The sequence below is a fragment of the Schistosoma mansoni genome, chromosome 1, assembly GCF_000237925.1.
Source record: "Schistosoma mansoni strain Puerto Rico chromosome 1, complete genome".
Classification (NCBI taxonomy): Eukaryota; Metazoa; Platyhelminthes; class Trematoda; order Strigeidida; family Schistosomatidae; genus Schistosoma; species Schistosoma mansoni.
This window is the reverse complement of record NC_031495.1, coordinates 3,856,777-3,871,006: the sequence shown is the minus strand read 5'-3', so window position 1 is coordinate 3,871,006 and position 14,230 is coordinate 3,856,777. Positions and strand designations below refer to the sequence as shown.

The window sequence follows — 14,230 nt, the reverse complement described above, 5'->3', positions numbered from 1 at the left end:
GTGTACCTACATCTCAGAGTTGATGTTTACTCTGGGACTTCAACCGAGTACCTTCCTCTTCAACCGCCATTACGTTATCCACTCTGATACTGAGTCCTGATAGTCACTTGCTTGTGCAATAGGGTGAAGTTTAAATTCATCTAGTATTGTTTATTTGAATCTACAACTGGTCAGTCTCTAATTGGCATATGTGCATACTGTGCGTATTACCTCAATATAGCCTTATTAAATTAAATTTAATCAAAATTCTCTTTTAGTTTATCAACTGGATGTCGTTATGGTGAAATGTGTCATTTTTCACATGATAGAACATCTTTAAAATTAATTGAAAGTTATAATGTTGATTATTCTATGGAATTAATAAAGGGGGTAAGTTTTGAAAAATATTTTTTGTTTTCTTTTGTTATGATTTTATCTAATATGATGAAGTAGTTCAAAAGTAAAAGGATATGCTCAATTTTAAATCATAGTCAGTTGATTATGAAGCGATAGACTAATAATAATCTAATCACTCCTAAGCTTTACAAAAGTAGACATGTTGACTTACCTTTTCTACATCATGATACAGTTTTCTCACTCTAAAAATATGCTAACATAGTGTCGTGAACAAAACATGGGTGGGGACGATCAAATGTACTTAAGCGCAGATTACAGACTATTTCACGAAATTCTGATAACCATACAGCAGTAAACAGTTAATTCGCAAAATAACAAACAATTGTCTCAATCTTCACTGTTCCTTCTGCAAATATCAGTCCATCTTCTCTGATTTCATTGTTCATGCATTTTCATACCGATTGCGTTTCATTCCTGTTCTTTCGTTATCGATCTTCTGCCAAAATACATTCTATGTCTGACCATCACCATATACTATTTATGTGGATATAAGTTGCCCACACCACAATAGTAATATAATGTGCTAGTTGACGTGGCACTATTATTTACTACAGTCATATTAAGTATGGAGAAATTTCGATAGTTGCCATAATAAGTTTTAGTGGTTGAATATTTCGAGACAATTCGTAGTATTTCAGATTGTATTAATCGAATGCCTCATATGGTTCATTCATCAAATAATTTATTGTTGTATCATTCAAAACTTTGAGTGTTCTATTTGAGTGCACATATTAATTTATTGTTTTAAATCTTGTACCGGAACCAATTTTATTGAGCAAAGATGAATAGTGGCTAGCAGTGGAATCCAAGATGAGTGTTTTGTCCGATTTGGGACTCGTCAGCTGGATGAGCCTACATCCAAGTGTTGACATTCAATTGTAGTCCTAGACATCAATGGAAAGTTCCAAATAAACAATACTAAATCAATTTCATTAAGATGGAAGTCTGCTCATGTTTCGTCTTTAAACGCATATTTAGACCAATTAACTTTGAGAATAATAGTATTCTTACTAACTTTTTAAGCTAACTGGTTTAATTTTCAAAAGCTGACTAGCGTTTCAACCAACAACCAATAAATTGAGTGTAATACCATTTCTAATATTCCCATTAATAAAAAAACATAGAAAACATACCTAAAGAGATGATCATTACGACGACAGTGTTTATCAAAGCTGTAGAACGGTACTTCTGATCATTTTAATAGTCATTACTTGTCTGGTGTTTATGTGCACTAGTACAAACCAATTTATTTTGTGACAACTGGGACACCATGCAGATGATGATAGAATTTGTGTGTTATTATACATGACAAGTACTCTGAGTCATCTGAACTAGTGAACTTCTTTTATGTAGAACCGTCTTATTGATATTTCTTTATGGCATCAAAGCTTTGCTGAATGTGTTACATCATATAGTGAATATAAATAAGTATCAGTCGGTAATTTTTTTGAATTACTAATCTCTATTAGCTATCTAAGTCACATAAGATACATTTGGAATAAACATTAAATCAGGTGTTTTGTTCTCGTTAGTTAGTAATTATGTTCTTCATCTATTTAATGAAACTACGACTGGGATGTAAATTTGGGAATTGTAAATTTTCCAAAAGTATTGCACAAGCTTGTAGTGTCTGGTACTATTTCAAGCCCATATCAGTTATTCTAGCTTCTGGACAGACTGATTTACTCATTCTTCTCGAGTCATATTTTGACTTTATTAATTATTCGCTTACTAAGCTTGACTGTTTTTAAGTAAGCGTATGTGTGTGCATTTCTTATTCTACTCATTATATGTCTGTAACTTATTTTTGTCTAACTATAAATGTCGATTCACGCTTGATTAAATGAAGTTATCTAATTCACCTTCTCCGCATTGCTTCCACGCTTCTTATTCTAAATGTCTGTCTGGATAAAAGAATGCATGGAACAGATTTCTCTGATGCAACCTGTATTTAGCTTCTGATTACCGCAGTCACATCAATGAGGTTAGTCTAGGTAATATATGGAGTTGAGTGTAAGATTTATGTTCATGGAATACTCATACATTCATCCAAAATGGAGTCATATTCCGTGCTACAAAAAGCTCATGGATTGATTGAAGTTTGACATTAACACTGTTGTATGCCGGCTAAAAATTCTAGGGGTTAAGTCTTCGCGTACAAAACCAAAGGTCCTTAGTTCGAATCCAACGTGTGGAATCGTGGATGCTCACTATGGAGCAGTCCTATACTACGACGAAACGACTGTCCATTTCTGCCAGGTTTTCAATGATCGTCTGGCATTGATCGAGTCATGATCTCAATTAAAGTTATTTATGTCTTCTTTTTTTTAAAAAAAATAAATTATGAATAAACTTTGTTTTATTCACAGTTGGTTTTAATAAGAACAAATTTGCTTTTTATAAAGCATGTAACTTCAGATAATATTAAGGCAGTCGTCACAGAATGCACATATTCCAACAAGTGACTGATCAATTACAGTCCTAAATAATATCTTGTTTCAATGTTTATACTTGAAATCAATCGAAGTTGAACAAATTATAGAAGCTGGACCACCATGGAAAACCTGAAAGCACTGGACGACCGTTTAGTCCTATTGTGGGACTCCTCAGCGGTGAGCATCCACAATTCCGCCTCGCGAGATTCGAACCCAGGACCTAACAGGCTCGCGCCCGAACGCCTAACCTCTAGACTACTGAACCGGCATCCAACAGTGTTAATGTCTAACTTCAACTAATATTAATTTGGTCATATCTTTATTTCTATTGTTATTTTATGATTATAGCTTTTAAAAAAGAATATGACATCAAAAGAATTAAATGGAACAAATAATAATAATAACAATATTATACAATCCATTTTAAATAATAAAGAACAGAAAACAGTAGAAAGCACATCAGATTTAATTCAAGATAAAAATCATACAAATGTAATAAGTAACCATGATCCATCTAATCGAAATGTTTCAATCAATTTACATGAAAATACTACAGAAGTTGAAGATCCAAGTCCATCCAATGCCAAGAATTTAATCACTATAAACCAAACAAATTATTCTGTATCATCACTACGCCCTGTATCTAATGATGATCATTCAATAAATGCTAATAGTACATTGAATGATTTATGTACAAATAAAGCTTCAACTAATCAACCTGTTACATCTACAGTTATTGGACATTCAAAAGATTTATCTAATGAGAATGAGATCGTTTGTGGTATTACTTAAATTTTATGCTTTATCTTTATAATGTTTTTTGTTCCACATAGTACTTATAAGTAGAAAGACTGTTTGAAGATTAAAAACAGAATATCCTTTAACATTTTTGAAGTTAGACATTAACACCATTGGATGCCGGCTCAATGGTCTAGAGGTTGAGTGCTCTGGCTCGAGACTACTAGGTCCTGAGTTCGAATTCCGTGAGGCGAGGTCTTGGGTACGCATTGTTGAGGAGTCCCACAATAGGACGAAACGGCCATCCAGTGCTTCCAGGTTTTCCATGGTGGTCTAGCTTCAATTGACTCATGATTTCAACTATAAAAAAAAACTTAATTATAGTGTCCTATCTTCATAATGTGAATGTGTTCAAGCTAGATAAATAGGGTTATAAACAATGTGATCACTTCATGAATGCCAGTTTTATTAACATTAAAACAATCTACAATTTTTTAGTTTCATAGGGGTGTAATTGTTTAGTATACTTGTCTTCTAATGAAGATGACATAGTGCTGTTTGGTGAAGATGCTGACAAAATGCAGAGTCTTCTGTTAGAACTGAGTAATAATGCCAGGATATTCGGGATACGTTTCTCCCCATCTAAATGTAAATTGTTACTCCGCGACTTGCCTGTGTCAACACCTGAACTAAGGATAGGGAGTGAAGTTGTCGAACGTGTCGACAACTTTCTGACGCCTAATACCTTATTTACTCAATTATTAAGTTCATATCAGTCACTTGTTTATGAAACGATAAGGAATTTATTTATATGATTCTAGTAAATCCATCAAACTTTACTCTAGAAAGCTTAGATTTATTAATTTTTTTTTCTAGGTTCCTGTAATCAAATTCTTGTAAGGCATCAAAATGAAAGTTATTGCACCCTACTAAAAAATCATTACCTAGATCATTTTTTGGACAAAGGAGGAGATCATGTTAAATATGTGAATATAAGAGCTGAATTAGAACCTAGACAAATGTTTTGGTGTAAATCATGTATATTATTATTTAAAAAACCTTGGTCATTATTTCAACATATGGTTGATAAAGCTAAGGGAAAAAAAATTCAACACTTAGAAAAACAATCACATTTTGATTGGTTAGATAACATTGCTGGATTAATGGCAGGTAAGTAACATTGTTTGTCTGTAAAGTAAGCTTAAATTTCATTTTATTCTTTGTTAGTATCTGCTTTCGATGTTAAGAAACTTATTTAATCCGTTGCTATAGATTGACTGAACTGTACTGAAGGAATTCACTTAGTATTGTTTGTTTGAATTTTCCCATTGATGTTTTTAGGACTGCAACTGGTCAGTCTTTAATTGGCATATGTTCATACTGTGCGTATTGCCTCGATATAGCTTAAATTCACAAGCATGGTAAGCAAAGATGGATAGTGGCTTGCAGTGGAATCCAGTTTGACACGCGTTTCGACCTATTCGGGACTCGTCAGCTGGATGTACCTACATCTCAGAGTTGGTGTTCACTCCGGGACTCGAACCCAGTATCTTTCGCTTCGAACGCCATCGCGTTATTCACTCGGCCACTGATTCCTGATAACCACTTGCTTGTGCAATGGGGTGAATTTGAAATTTACTTAGTATTGTTTGTTTGGATCTTCCCATTGATGTTTTTATGAATGCAACTGGTCAGTCTCTAATTGGCATATGTTCATACTGTGCGTATTGCTCCGATATAGCCTTATTTCACAAGCAGTTAGGACGAAACGCGCTTTGTCCTGGATTCCATTGCTAGTCACTATCCATCTGTACTGAAGAAATTTTACCGCTGAAATATCAGCATTTTTTTTGTATCCGTTACCATGATTTCATATAATTCAATGAGATGTTATATATAAATCTGGAATTCATGCTCAATTTGATTAAGATTTCATTATTTAGGTTGCATTGTTATCATTCAATTTCATACGGAATTTATGACTTAGTCGAAGCATGTAGATTTAGACAAAACTAAATAATGATGTAACTTCTTTTTGTCTTCTAACCCATTTGTCTGATTTCTTCTGAAAGTACCAAGGTACTGTTATTTAGAAACTGTATTGTTAAGTCTCCAGAGTATATAATGCCCCCAAATGCCCTGGTACGGTCGAGAGTGGGGAAAGTTCGCTCTCCCTCTCAAAATGCTCTCATATGACCACGCGTATATAGCCTCTGACAGGGAAGTCCTACTCACTGCCTTCTCGTGGCCGGAGTGTTGTTCACGAAAGTGAGAGGACGAAAAGCGAATGTCCAGCTCTTTAACCGGGTTGGTGGACACGGCGAGTCCACCTAGGGGAGTTGGAAAACCCTGATTCCAAACCAATGGTGCAAATGGGCTCCAGTATCCTGAGGGAATAAATGGCGTATGAATCAATCGTTGGTCACCGGCTACCATGGGACTACATCTCCTCACGATGCTCCACTGCCTTGTGGATCAGATCTTTAGGTCAAAGGCTCCGGGTGTGGCCCCCTAAGAAAACCACCTGCTTTAGTCTGGACACCTGGGTAGTATCACAGCCCTCACACAAATCAAATGAGACTTGTGAGGCGAGTATATATCTGGGGCTTTTTTGTACCAATATTTATGTGTTTAAATAATAATAATAAAGTGTATATAATTACTTACAATATATTTGTATGTATCATAATAAGGGGATAAAATTAATTCAAATCTAAAAAGTGTAAATGAACAAAGCAAAAATGATTTAGTACAGTTAATCGAAAACGAGGTCGTACTAAGTCAATATCATATCACTCCGATCAAGATGACTTATAAGGAACATGTTTGTGCATTTACGTGTTTGTTAATGGGTGAAAAATATGACATTTGTAATAAGAATGGGTAGAACTGGATTTGTATGTATGATAACAGTATGAGATGTGAATAGAGTCAGGTATGGCCTCTTAGATACAACAAAAGAACTCCAAAGAGTCTGTTGTTATTACTATAACATAATGCAAAGTAACTAACGCCCTTCGAAATTCTTTAGCTCGTATAAAGGATAAGATCGCCTTCATGTCAACACAGAACTGCGTTTACAAATAAAGGTATTTCAATTGTGATTGATACCTTCTGCATTAGAGAGTCATCTCATGAAATCTCAACTGGGACCAAAGAAAATCTTAGCTACACAAAAGTTACCTGATAATCTTGTAGAACTTTAGAAACTCCTATTTGAATCATTTGCACTGCAATAAAATGTGTTTTAAGTACATGATATTTTATAATGAACACAGAACTAAACTCTTCAGTTTGTTTGAATTTTCTATATTTTAGGTTATGATCTTGGTTTATTCAATCCAAGAAAACTGAAAGTCGATTTACGCAACTTATTAACCGATCAACATACTATCGATGAAGAACTAGAGACAGAAGCTGCAACAACAATAGGAATTATGCAGTGGCTTAACCCATTTATCAACCCATGGCGTTTACAACAATTTGAATTGATGCGAAAAATCAAACAATTTAATAGACAATTGCTTCGTAGAGTTAATCCAAGTTTAAAAACTGGATATACCGGCTACAGTAAGAGCGCTGCACTACCACCTGCTCGTGTACCTTTATCAACTACATCATGTCAGACAAACGAGACGTATTTTGACAACCTTGATTCATTAACATCTACTGACACATCAACACCAACTTTAGACGATTTCGGTTTATGTTTGAAGAACAGTTTGCCTCTAGAAACTTTCAATCAAGGCTGCCCCTCCGAATCTACCTCTTCGGTGTCTATTGAGCTTGATACTTGCGTTGTATCGAGTGAAGAAAATAACAAAGAAGAATCAGATGAGTGGAACAAACCAAGTAACTACCAGCTTTTTTATATCGATGACAAAGACCATTCACTTTGCAAACCACTTGTAGAGAAGCAGATGGAAACAGAAATGTTAACAACTGGAGCTTCTGGAGATGTCACAACAACAACATCTGGTATAAACCCAAAGATCACACCAGATATTAAACATGAACTGGACAGAATCATTGAAATCATAGATTCAAATAACACAAATAGAGCTTATATAATGTCACTTTTAAATCGTAGTAATGCTAGTGGGTATCACAGAAAACAGTCAAAATGTGTACCCATTTGTTCCAATGATTCTAGTATTTGTAAAAGTAAAATATCTAATATCTGTACCACAATGAATTCAAAACATTTGAAAGAACCATTCAGATATCAACTTCTTGGACGAAACTCCAAAGCGTTTACTTTCAATCATAATGCTATTTATAATATTCAACGTAATCTAAATCGTATATACCATAAAATCAATCAAACCCCATACTATGGAATCAACAATTTTGATCTTTTAAATTTTTTTTCTACAAATCTAGACTTCAATTTTAATCTCATTGATGAAAACATAGAAGAAATACTTTCACAATGGGAAAAACCCCTGATCTAATGAACCATCTCATAGAAATGCCATTCCGAGAGGAGATGTGGATCATCACCATAAAATGTGTAAAGTCGTCCATTTGTATAGTATGTTATGTAGCTTGCATTAATGTTGATATAAATCTTGGTTTCAGTTTTATAGTTCACTATAATTAGCTTATATAAACTAGCGATTGATTATTGTTGTTATGACTAAATTACATAATTATTTTTTTTCATTTACATTGTTTGAATTATATAAGACCTTGGGAACAAAAAAAAAAGAGAAAGATTGTTCAACTTTTGTTAGTATTTATTGTTGATTCAAGGAAAAAACACAAAAATAAATACCATCTAAATACATTTGAGTTTTGAGTTTTGAAGATTTAATAACCATTTCATTCTAGATCCAGTTGTGAACGAAACGCTGTCTCTATCGTTTCATTGGAAAACTATTTTTCACTATTTTTTTCCTCAAATCATTGTGTTACTTCACTTAGTATTGTTTGTTTGAATCTTCTCATTAATGTTTAGGACTGCGACTGGTCAGTCTCTTATTGGCATGTGTGCATACTGTGCGTATTGCCTCGATATAGCAATCTTTGCTTATAATGCTTGTGAATAAAGGCTATATCGAGGCAATACGCACAGTATGCACACATGCCAATAAGAGACTGACCAGTTGCAGTCCTAAACATCAATGGGAAGATGCAAACAAACAGTACTAAATGAATTTAAACTTCATCCCATTGAACAAGCAAGTGGCTATCAGGACTCAGTAGCTGAGTGGATAACAAGATGTCGTTTGAAGCGAAAGGTATTGGGTTCGAGTCCTGGAGTGAATATCAACTCTGAGATGTAGGTACATCCAGCTGACGAGTTTTAAATAAGACGAAACGCACGTCCTGGATTCCAATGCTAGCCACTATCCATCTTTGCTTATAATTCTGTTACTGTTTTTTTGTGCTATTGATACGTCTTACTGATTGAACGCTATATTCGTTCCCTAAGATAGTCTCGTAAACCTCAAGCTAAAACTACACAGCTACTTGAACACGAGAGAAAAGGCACAAAATATGCGGGAAGCGCTTTACTACAAAGGTTCATTTATGTACAAAAAATATAGAGTGTTTATAGTATTTTAGAAGTCCTTGGGTTTTCCTGAAAATTCTAGAATACTACTAAACATAGTAGCAGTGCAGTAATTAGCCAATCAGAAACTCTACATGTGACTTTTCATTTTCGTGATATTTCTAGCAAAACTTCTAATCAAACGCTGATAGGATAAAATGCTTCTTAATGTTTTCTAAGTTTGTCATGTCTATTGCGAGTAATTTGCAGGATTATCCCAACAGTTAATTAGTTAAAATATTTTTCACTCAATTAAATAAATTTACTTCATTGAAGATCGATTTATTCAATTCGATATGGATGATCTGCACTGATTGTTATGATGACAAATGAATTCCTCTATGATTTTTATTTATGACTATAAGTTAATTTACATGAGTATAATAACAGTGTTTCACAATGTAATTTTCAAATAATATCAATTATCAGTATGAAACTATCTGAAGATTCTTATATTTTCATAGTAGAAATCGTCAATCAATCTAAGTTAGACCACCATTGAAAACCTAGAAGAAATGGACAGCCGTTCCTTCATTGTACGTGACTCTTCAATAGTGCGCATACACGATCCTTCACATGAGACTCGAACTTAGGACCTTCGGTCTCGTGCATGAACTAGTTTCATGATATAGCTGTTGGAGTTCAAGTGAGAAGTGGTGAACAGTGTAGTCCGATTCATGTTGGATGTGAGACAGTTATTCACACCAGACAACAGATGATGGGTTGTGCAATATCATATATTGATTGAAGTTAGACATTAATAGTGTTGGATACCGGCTCAGAGTTGTAGAGGTTAAGAGTTCGCGCACAAACTGAATGTCTTGAGTTCGAATCCCGCGTGCGGAATTGTGCATGCGCACTGTTGAAGAGTCACGTACTAGGAAGAAATAGCCGTCCACTGCTCCTAGGTTTTCAATGGTAGTCTAGCTTAGACTGACTCGCGATTTCTACTGTAATATCGATTAGTTATCCTTGAAAGGAGAACTTTAGGTTGGTGTTCTGAATAGAAAGAAGCCATTTATGAATATTCGTATTCAGCACGTTAAGGTGAATACAGACTCTGGGAAAAAATCCTGGATTTTCGTTGAAGTGACTTTTCAGATTTTGGTTTAACTACCAAGATGTTTTATTTTTCGTATATGACAACTTCAAAATTATGGAGAAATACATTAAAGCGTTTGAAGTGACTTATATAGACTTCTTGTACCGCCTATATTATTTATCCCGGTTTTTGGATAACTAAGTCAATCTACGCTCTTCGATTAATTTTGCACACATATATTAGTCCTTTTTAACGGTTTATTCATAACCTTGAGTGTTTTCATATGTGAATATGTCTATCATCAATATATAAGTACTACTTTAAACTTGTGTTAGTGTAATTCGGTTATTTATTTACTCTGAAGAAGTGGTTTACATTAAGTCGCAAAACGTCAGAAATACGATTTTTCTACTCATTGGGACATAAAAACATATATTTATGGCTAACATTTTACCCAATGCTGAATTTATTCGGAACTATCAAGTTCAACCTTGGCATGGATACCTATAAACTTTTCATCAGCTGTTCTCAAGATCGTCTAAAAATAGAAATAGAATAGCTTACTTTCAATATAAATTTTTTCAAAACATTGGGAACAATGAGAAAGTTGCTTTCAAATATAAGATGATAGAAAATATAACAATGGAGGTACGACTCCTTGTTCATCTCGTGGGTTAAAGTTTCTTCTTTAGAAGATAAAAACGTTTTCAAACTGGCACAAGTATACATACTTGGGTTCGAATGTTTTTCAATTGTGTACTTATTCTATACATGACATTTGTCACGGGTTTATCCGGTCATGTTCAACACCTTTGAAAATAAAATAATCGGCACTAATAGTACGGAATGATCATTGTTCTACTTCATCAATTAACGGAAAACATAAACGTGCAATACCGAATACCAATATAGTGGTTTAATGATATAAGCACTCAAAGAACTCAAAGTCTTGGTATTGATCTTTTAAAAATCCGTAACACCCCACTACTGATGAGCAGCACATGGGATCTTGTTAGAGGATAGTAAGGTATAGCGCAGGTTGTATTGTTATATTCCGAAGAGAATTATGAATGGTAACTTTTGAGAACTATTTATGGATCAATATGATGCGTATATTTCCCATTGTATAATTGTTAGGTAACTAAACTATTCGTGTTCGTGTCCCTCTTATTATAAGCCTTATTTTGATCTATAGACTACTGCTGTACGATTCACCATTTCTGAGTCACACCCAGTCTATTAATTACTGTTCCACCTATTCAAAGACACATGTAGCTGAGTCTTGTACAAGTGTTCTTTTTTATTTCATGGTACGATGTGGTCAGTTTGTTTGGTATATAAACCCAGTATGTTTGAAAATAATGATTCATATTGCAGAGGCTGTTATTGGTGTTCTGGACTTAACTGGTTGGGCTAGGCAGATAGCAGGACCGACAAGTGCTCTAGACTCCTCGTATGGTTTCCATGTGTCATTGGATCATTGGCGAGTACAAGATAATAACAATCGCCGGTACTCGATATAACAATAGGCGACAAGGTAAAAAACGAACCAAAGTCAGCCTGTGATTAGTCGATGACCAGGTTATTGTTTCGTACAATCAGCATTCAGAATTGTCGTTTGTGTCCTTGAACGACATTGATCATTAGTTATACAGTATCTTTCCTTCCCGTGCTGATATACACGGAAGCAGGAAATGGATCTAACTTTCGATCGATTGCAATCGCTATTCCAGCGACAAGAGCATAATTTATAAAAGAGTCAGTTGCAATTTTGTTCTTCTTAAATTAGAATCGCTTAAATTGAACACAAAGTTAGTGTTTCCATATAATGAGTCACTCAAAACTGCTTTGTGCACCATACAGAAGGTAGTCTTGTTTAATCGAGTAAAATATGCCTCGATAGTTTCACGTTCAAACTCAATATTGACCTTTTGGTCGTCGCCAATACAATTCTTAGGTGGTATGTTGTTACAGGATACACTATACGTTTTTGACTGATTGGTAACTATTGTATTGAATGTCATTAGTTTCATTCGTTTTGCTCAAGTTGTAAAATGTTTGATTAGATATTTGATCTTGGACATGTGTGGTTCTTTTCATTTTTTTTGTATGGCGTACTGGTAGTTTTGCTCCGAGAACTTAAAAATTGATGGTTTGTTAGGTAGTTGTTATGATAATTATCGGGGCAATATGTTTGGGTTGATCACTTTATGGATAGTTTATGGATACACCTTGATACTTAACATTGAATTCAGTTCTCCTGCTATTCACGTATTAAGTTATGTGTGGATCTTTTGAACGTGCTTAATTAACGAACTAGAACAAGATTTAAACGTAATGGGATGGATGAAAAGCTAGGTCTGAGTCAAATATGCCTTCATGACTTTCAGTGACCTCGTTCAGGCCGGGCATTCCGTTGAAGATACCACCAGTATTGTAGTTTGACAACTGTTTACCAGTAACACCTTGTATAATCGAATCGTACCCACCCAGTAGAAATCAGAAGACCAAGAGGCTTCACTTACGATGTGCCTAGTAAAACTAATGAAGTCAGCATCAATGTTGAAGACTTGTAGAACATTTTACTACGTGGGTTTATTTAATGCTATAGGTTAGGTCAATAGGACTCAGCCAACTACCTCTCCGTCTATTCAAACAATGTCCAATTCGGATTATTAATCCTCCAGTAATTACTTAAAGAATGTCACTTTCGCAGTGTACTTTAACATCGAACCACATAATCACCCAGTCTTAAAACTCAGGATCCAGATAAAACACCCGATGTTTTGTCGTAATATTTGGCAAGTGTAGGTAAAAAGAATAAAGCGCGATCAGTGCTTCAAGGGCCACTTCATGCTGTGCAGCTAACTGATGAGCACCTTTCGCCATTGGCCAGGACGGAGATTAGTGAACTGTTCGACACTCATCATCATGATTTGCTCGTTGTTTGGTGACATTTCACTGCCCCAACAAGATCAAAGAGATCTCTCCTATCACAGACAATATCCAAAGAGACCTACAAAACGCTCCTCAACTCTAATGTCAGTTGATGGTATGGGAGGTATCTGGCCAGCTACCGAGTCTGTATTAGAGTGACTTAAATCTCTACACTCAAGAATGTCGGCAGAATGTGAATACATCCGACCTATAATCCTGAAACAGTGCGCAAAATCTATCAGCAGAGCTGTGTGTGACCTTTTCATGGGGAGATGTGGCAAACACGTACTCTACCATGGATTACCACTTTTCTCTTCGACCAGCTATGTCTGATGCATGTCTCCAGAATGATCATGATTGAAATTACAGCATAATCAGTAACTACGTCCCTATTCTTCCCCTTATCATCCCCGTTTCCCTCTTATTTTTTTAACTCTGTCTTCCCACACATTATCAGTTAGGTAAATTAAGTATTTACTCTCGAAATAACTGTCTCATCTTAACACTCGAATTATTACCGTAATAGTTTCACAGCCAAAACTGCTTGGCAATGTGATATCCGCTGGTATCCAGAAATTCTAACTCCCTGGGATAAACGCACTCATTCGAACTACATGATATATGAATTCACATGTGACTAGATTTAGTACTGTCGAGTGGATAAACTATGACTCACTGAACACCACTGAATACATGAAACCGTACCAAAACAGCAAAAAGAAAACTCAAAGAAAGCGATTAGTTGATACATGCTTGTGACGGAGCGCGCTGTTTAAAAGGGACAGTGATATTTTTCCTCCGAGCATATTTTATAGTATTGGTCGTTTAATTACGCATCAAGACTACTGTTGTTGTTTTAATTGAATTTGTTTCAGTTAAAGTAGTCCTCAAGAGTACGAATTTTTTTCTAGAGAGATTTTTTCATCCTTACTTTCCGAGTACAGATACGAAAAACCAAGGGCACTGATATTTATTTCCCCTCGTGGTTATATCTTCGAGAATTTTTTGTGTCCACATGTGTTAAGGTCTTTTTTAGCAATAGAAGCCGGATATCTTGTCTTTTTTTGTTGTTCGGTAAAATTATATGCAAACCTCTGTTTTTGTTTGTGTGTCTATCACCTATCA

At 35.0% G+C, this 14,230-nt stretch overlaps 1 protein-coding gene across 1 annotated transcript; it reads left to right on the top strand.

The window, feature by feature from the left end:
- Positions 1-285: 285 nt before the first annotated feature.
- On the top strand, positions 286-8,023 carry Smp_056280 (hypothetical protein; the record flags this gene model as incomplete). The annotated part of the gene is made up of 4 exons (XM_018793022.1): positions 286-369; positions 3,180-3,612; positions 4,446-4,739; positions 6,888-8,023. The coding sequence occupies 4 exons, from the start codon at positions 286-288 to the stop codon at positions 8,021-8,023; spliced, it is 1,947 nt and encodes a 648-aa protein (XP_018647576.1).
- Between the last annotated feature and the right edge of the window lie 6,207 nt (positions 8,024-14,230).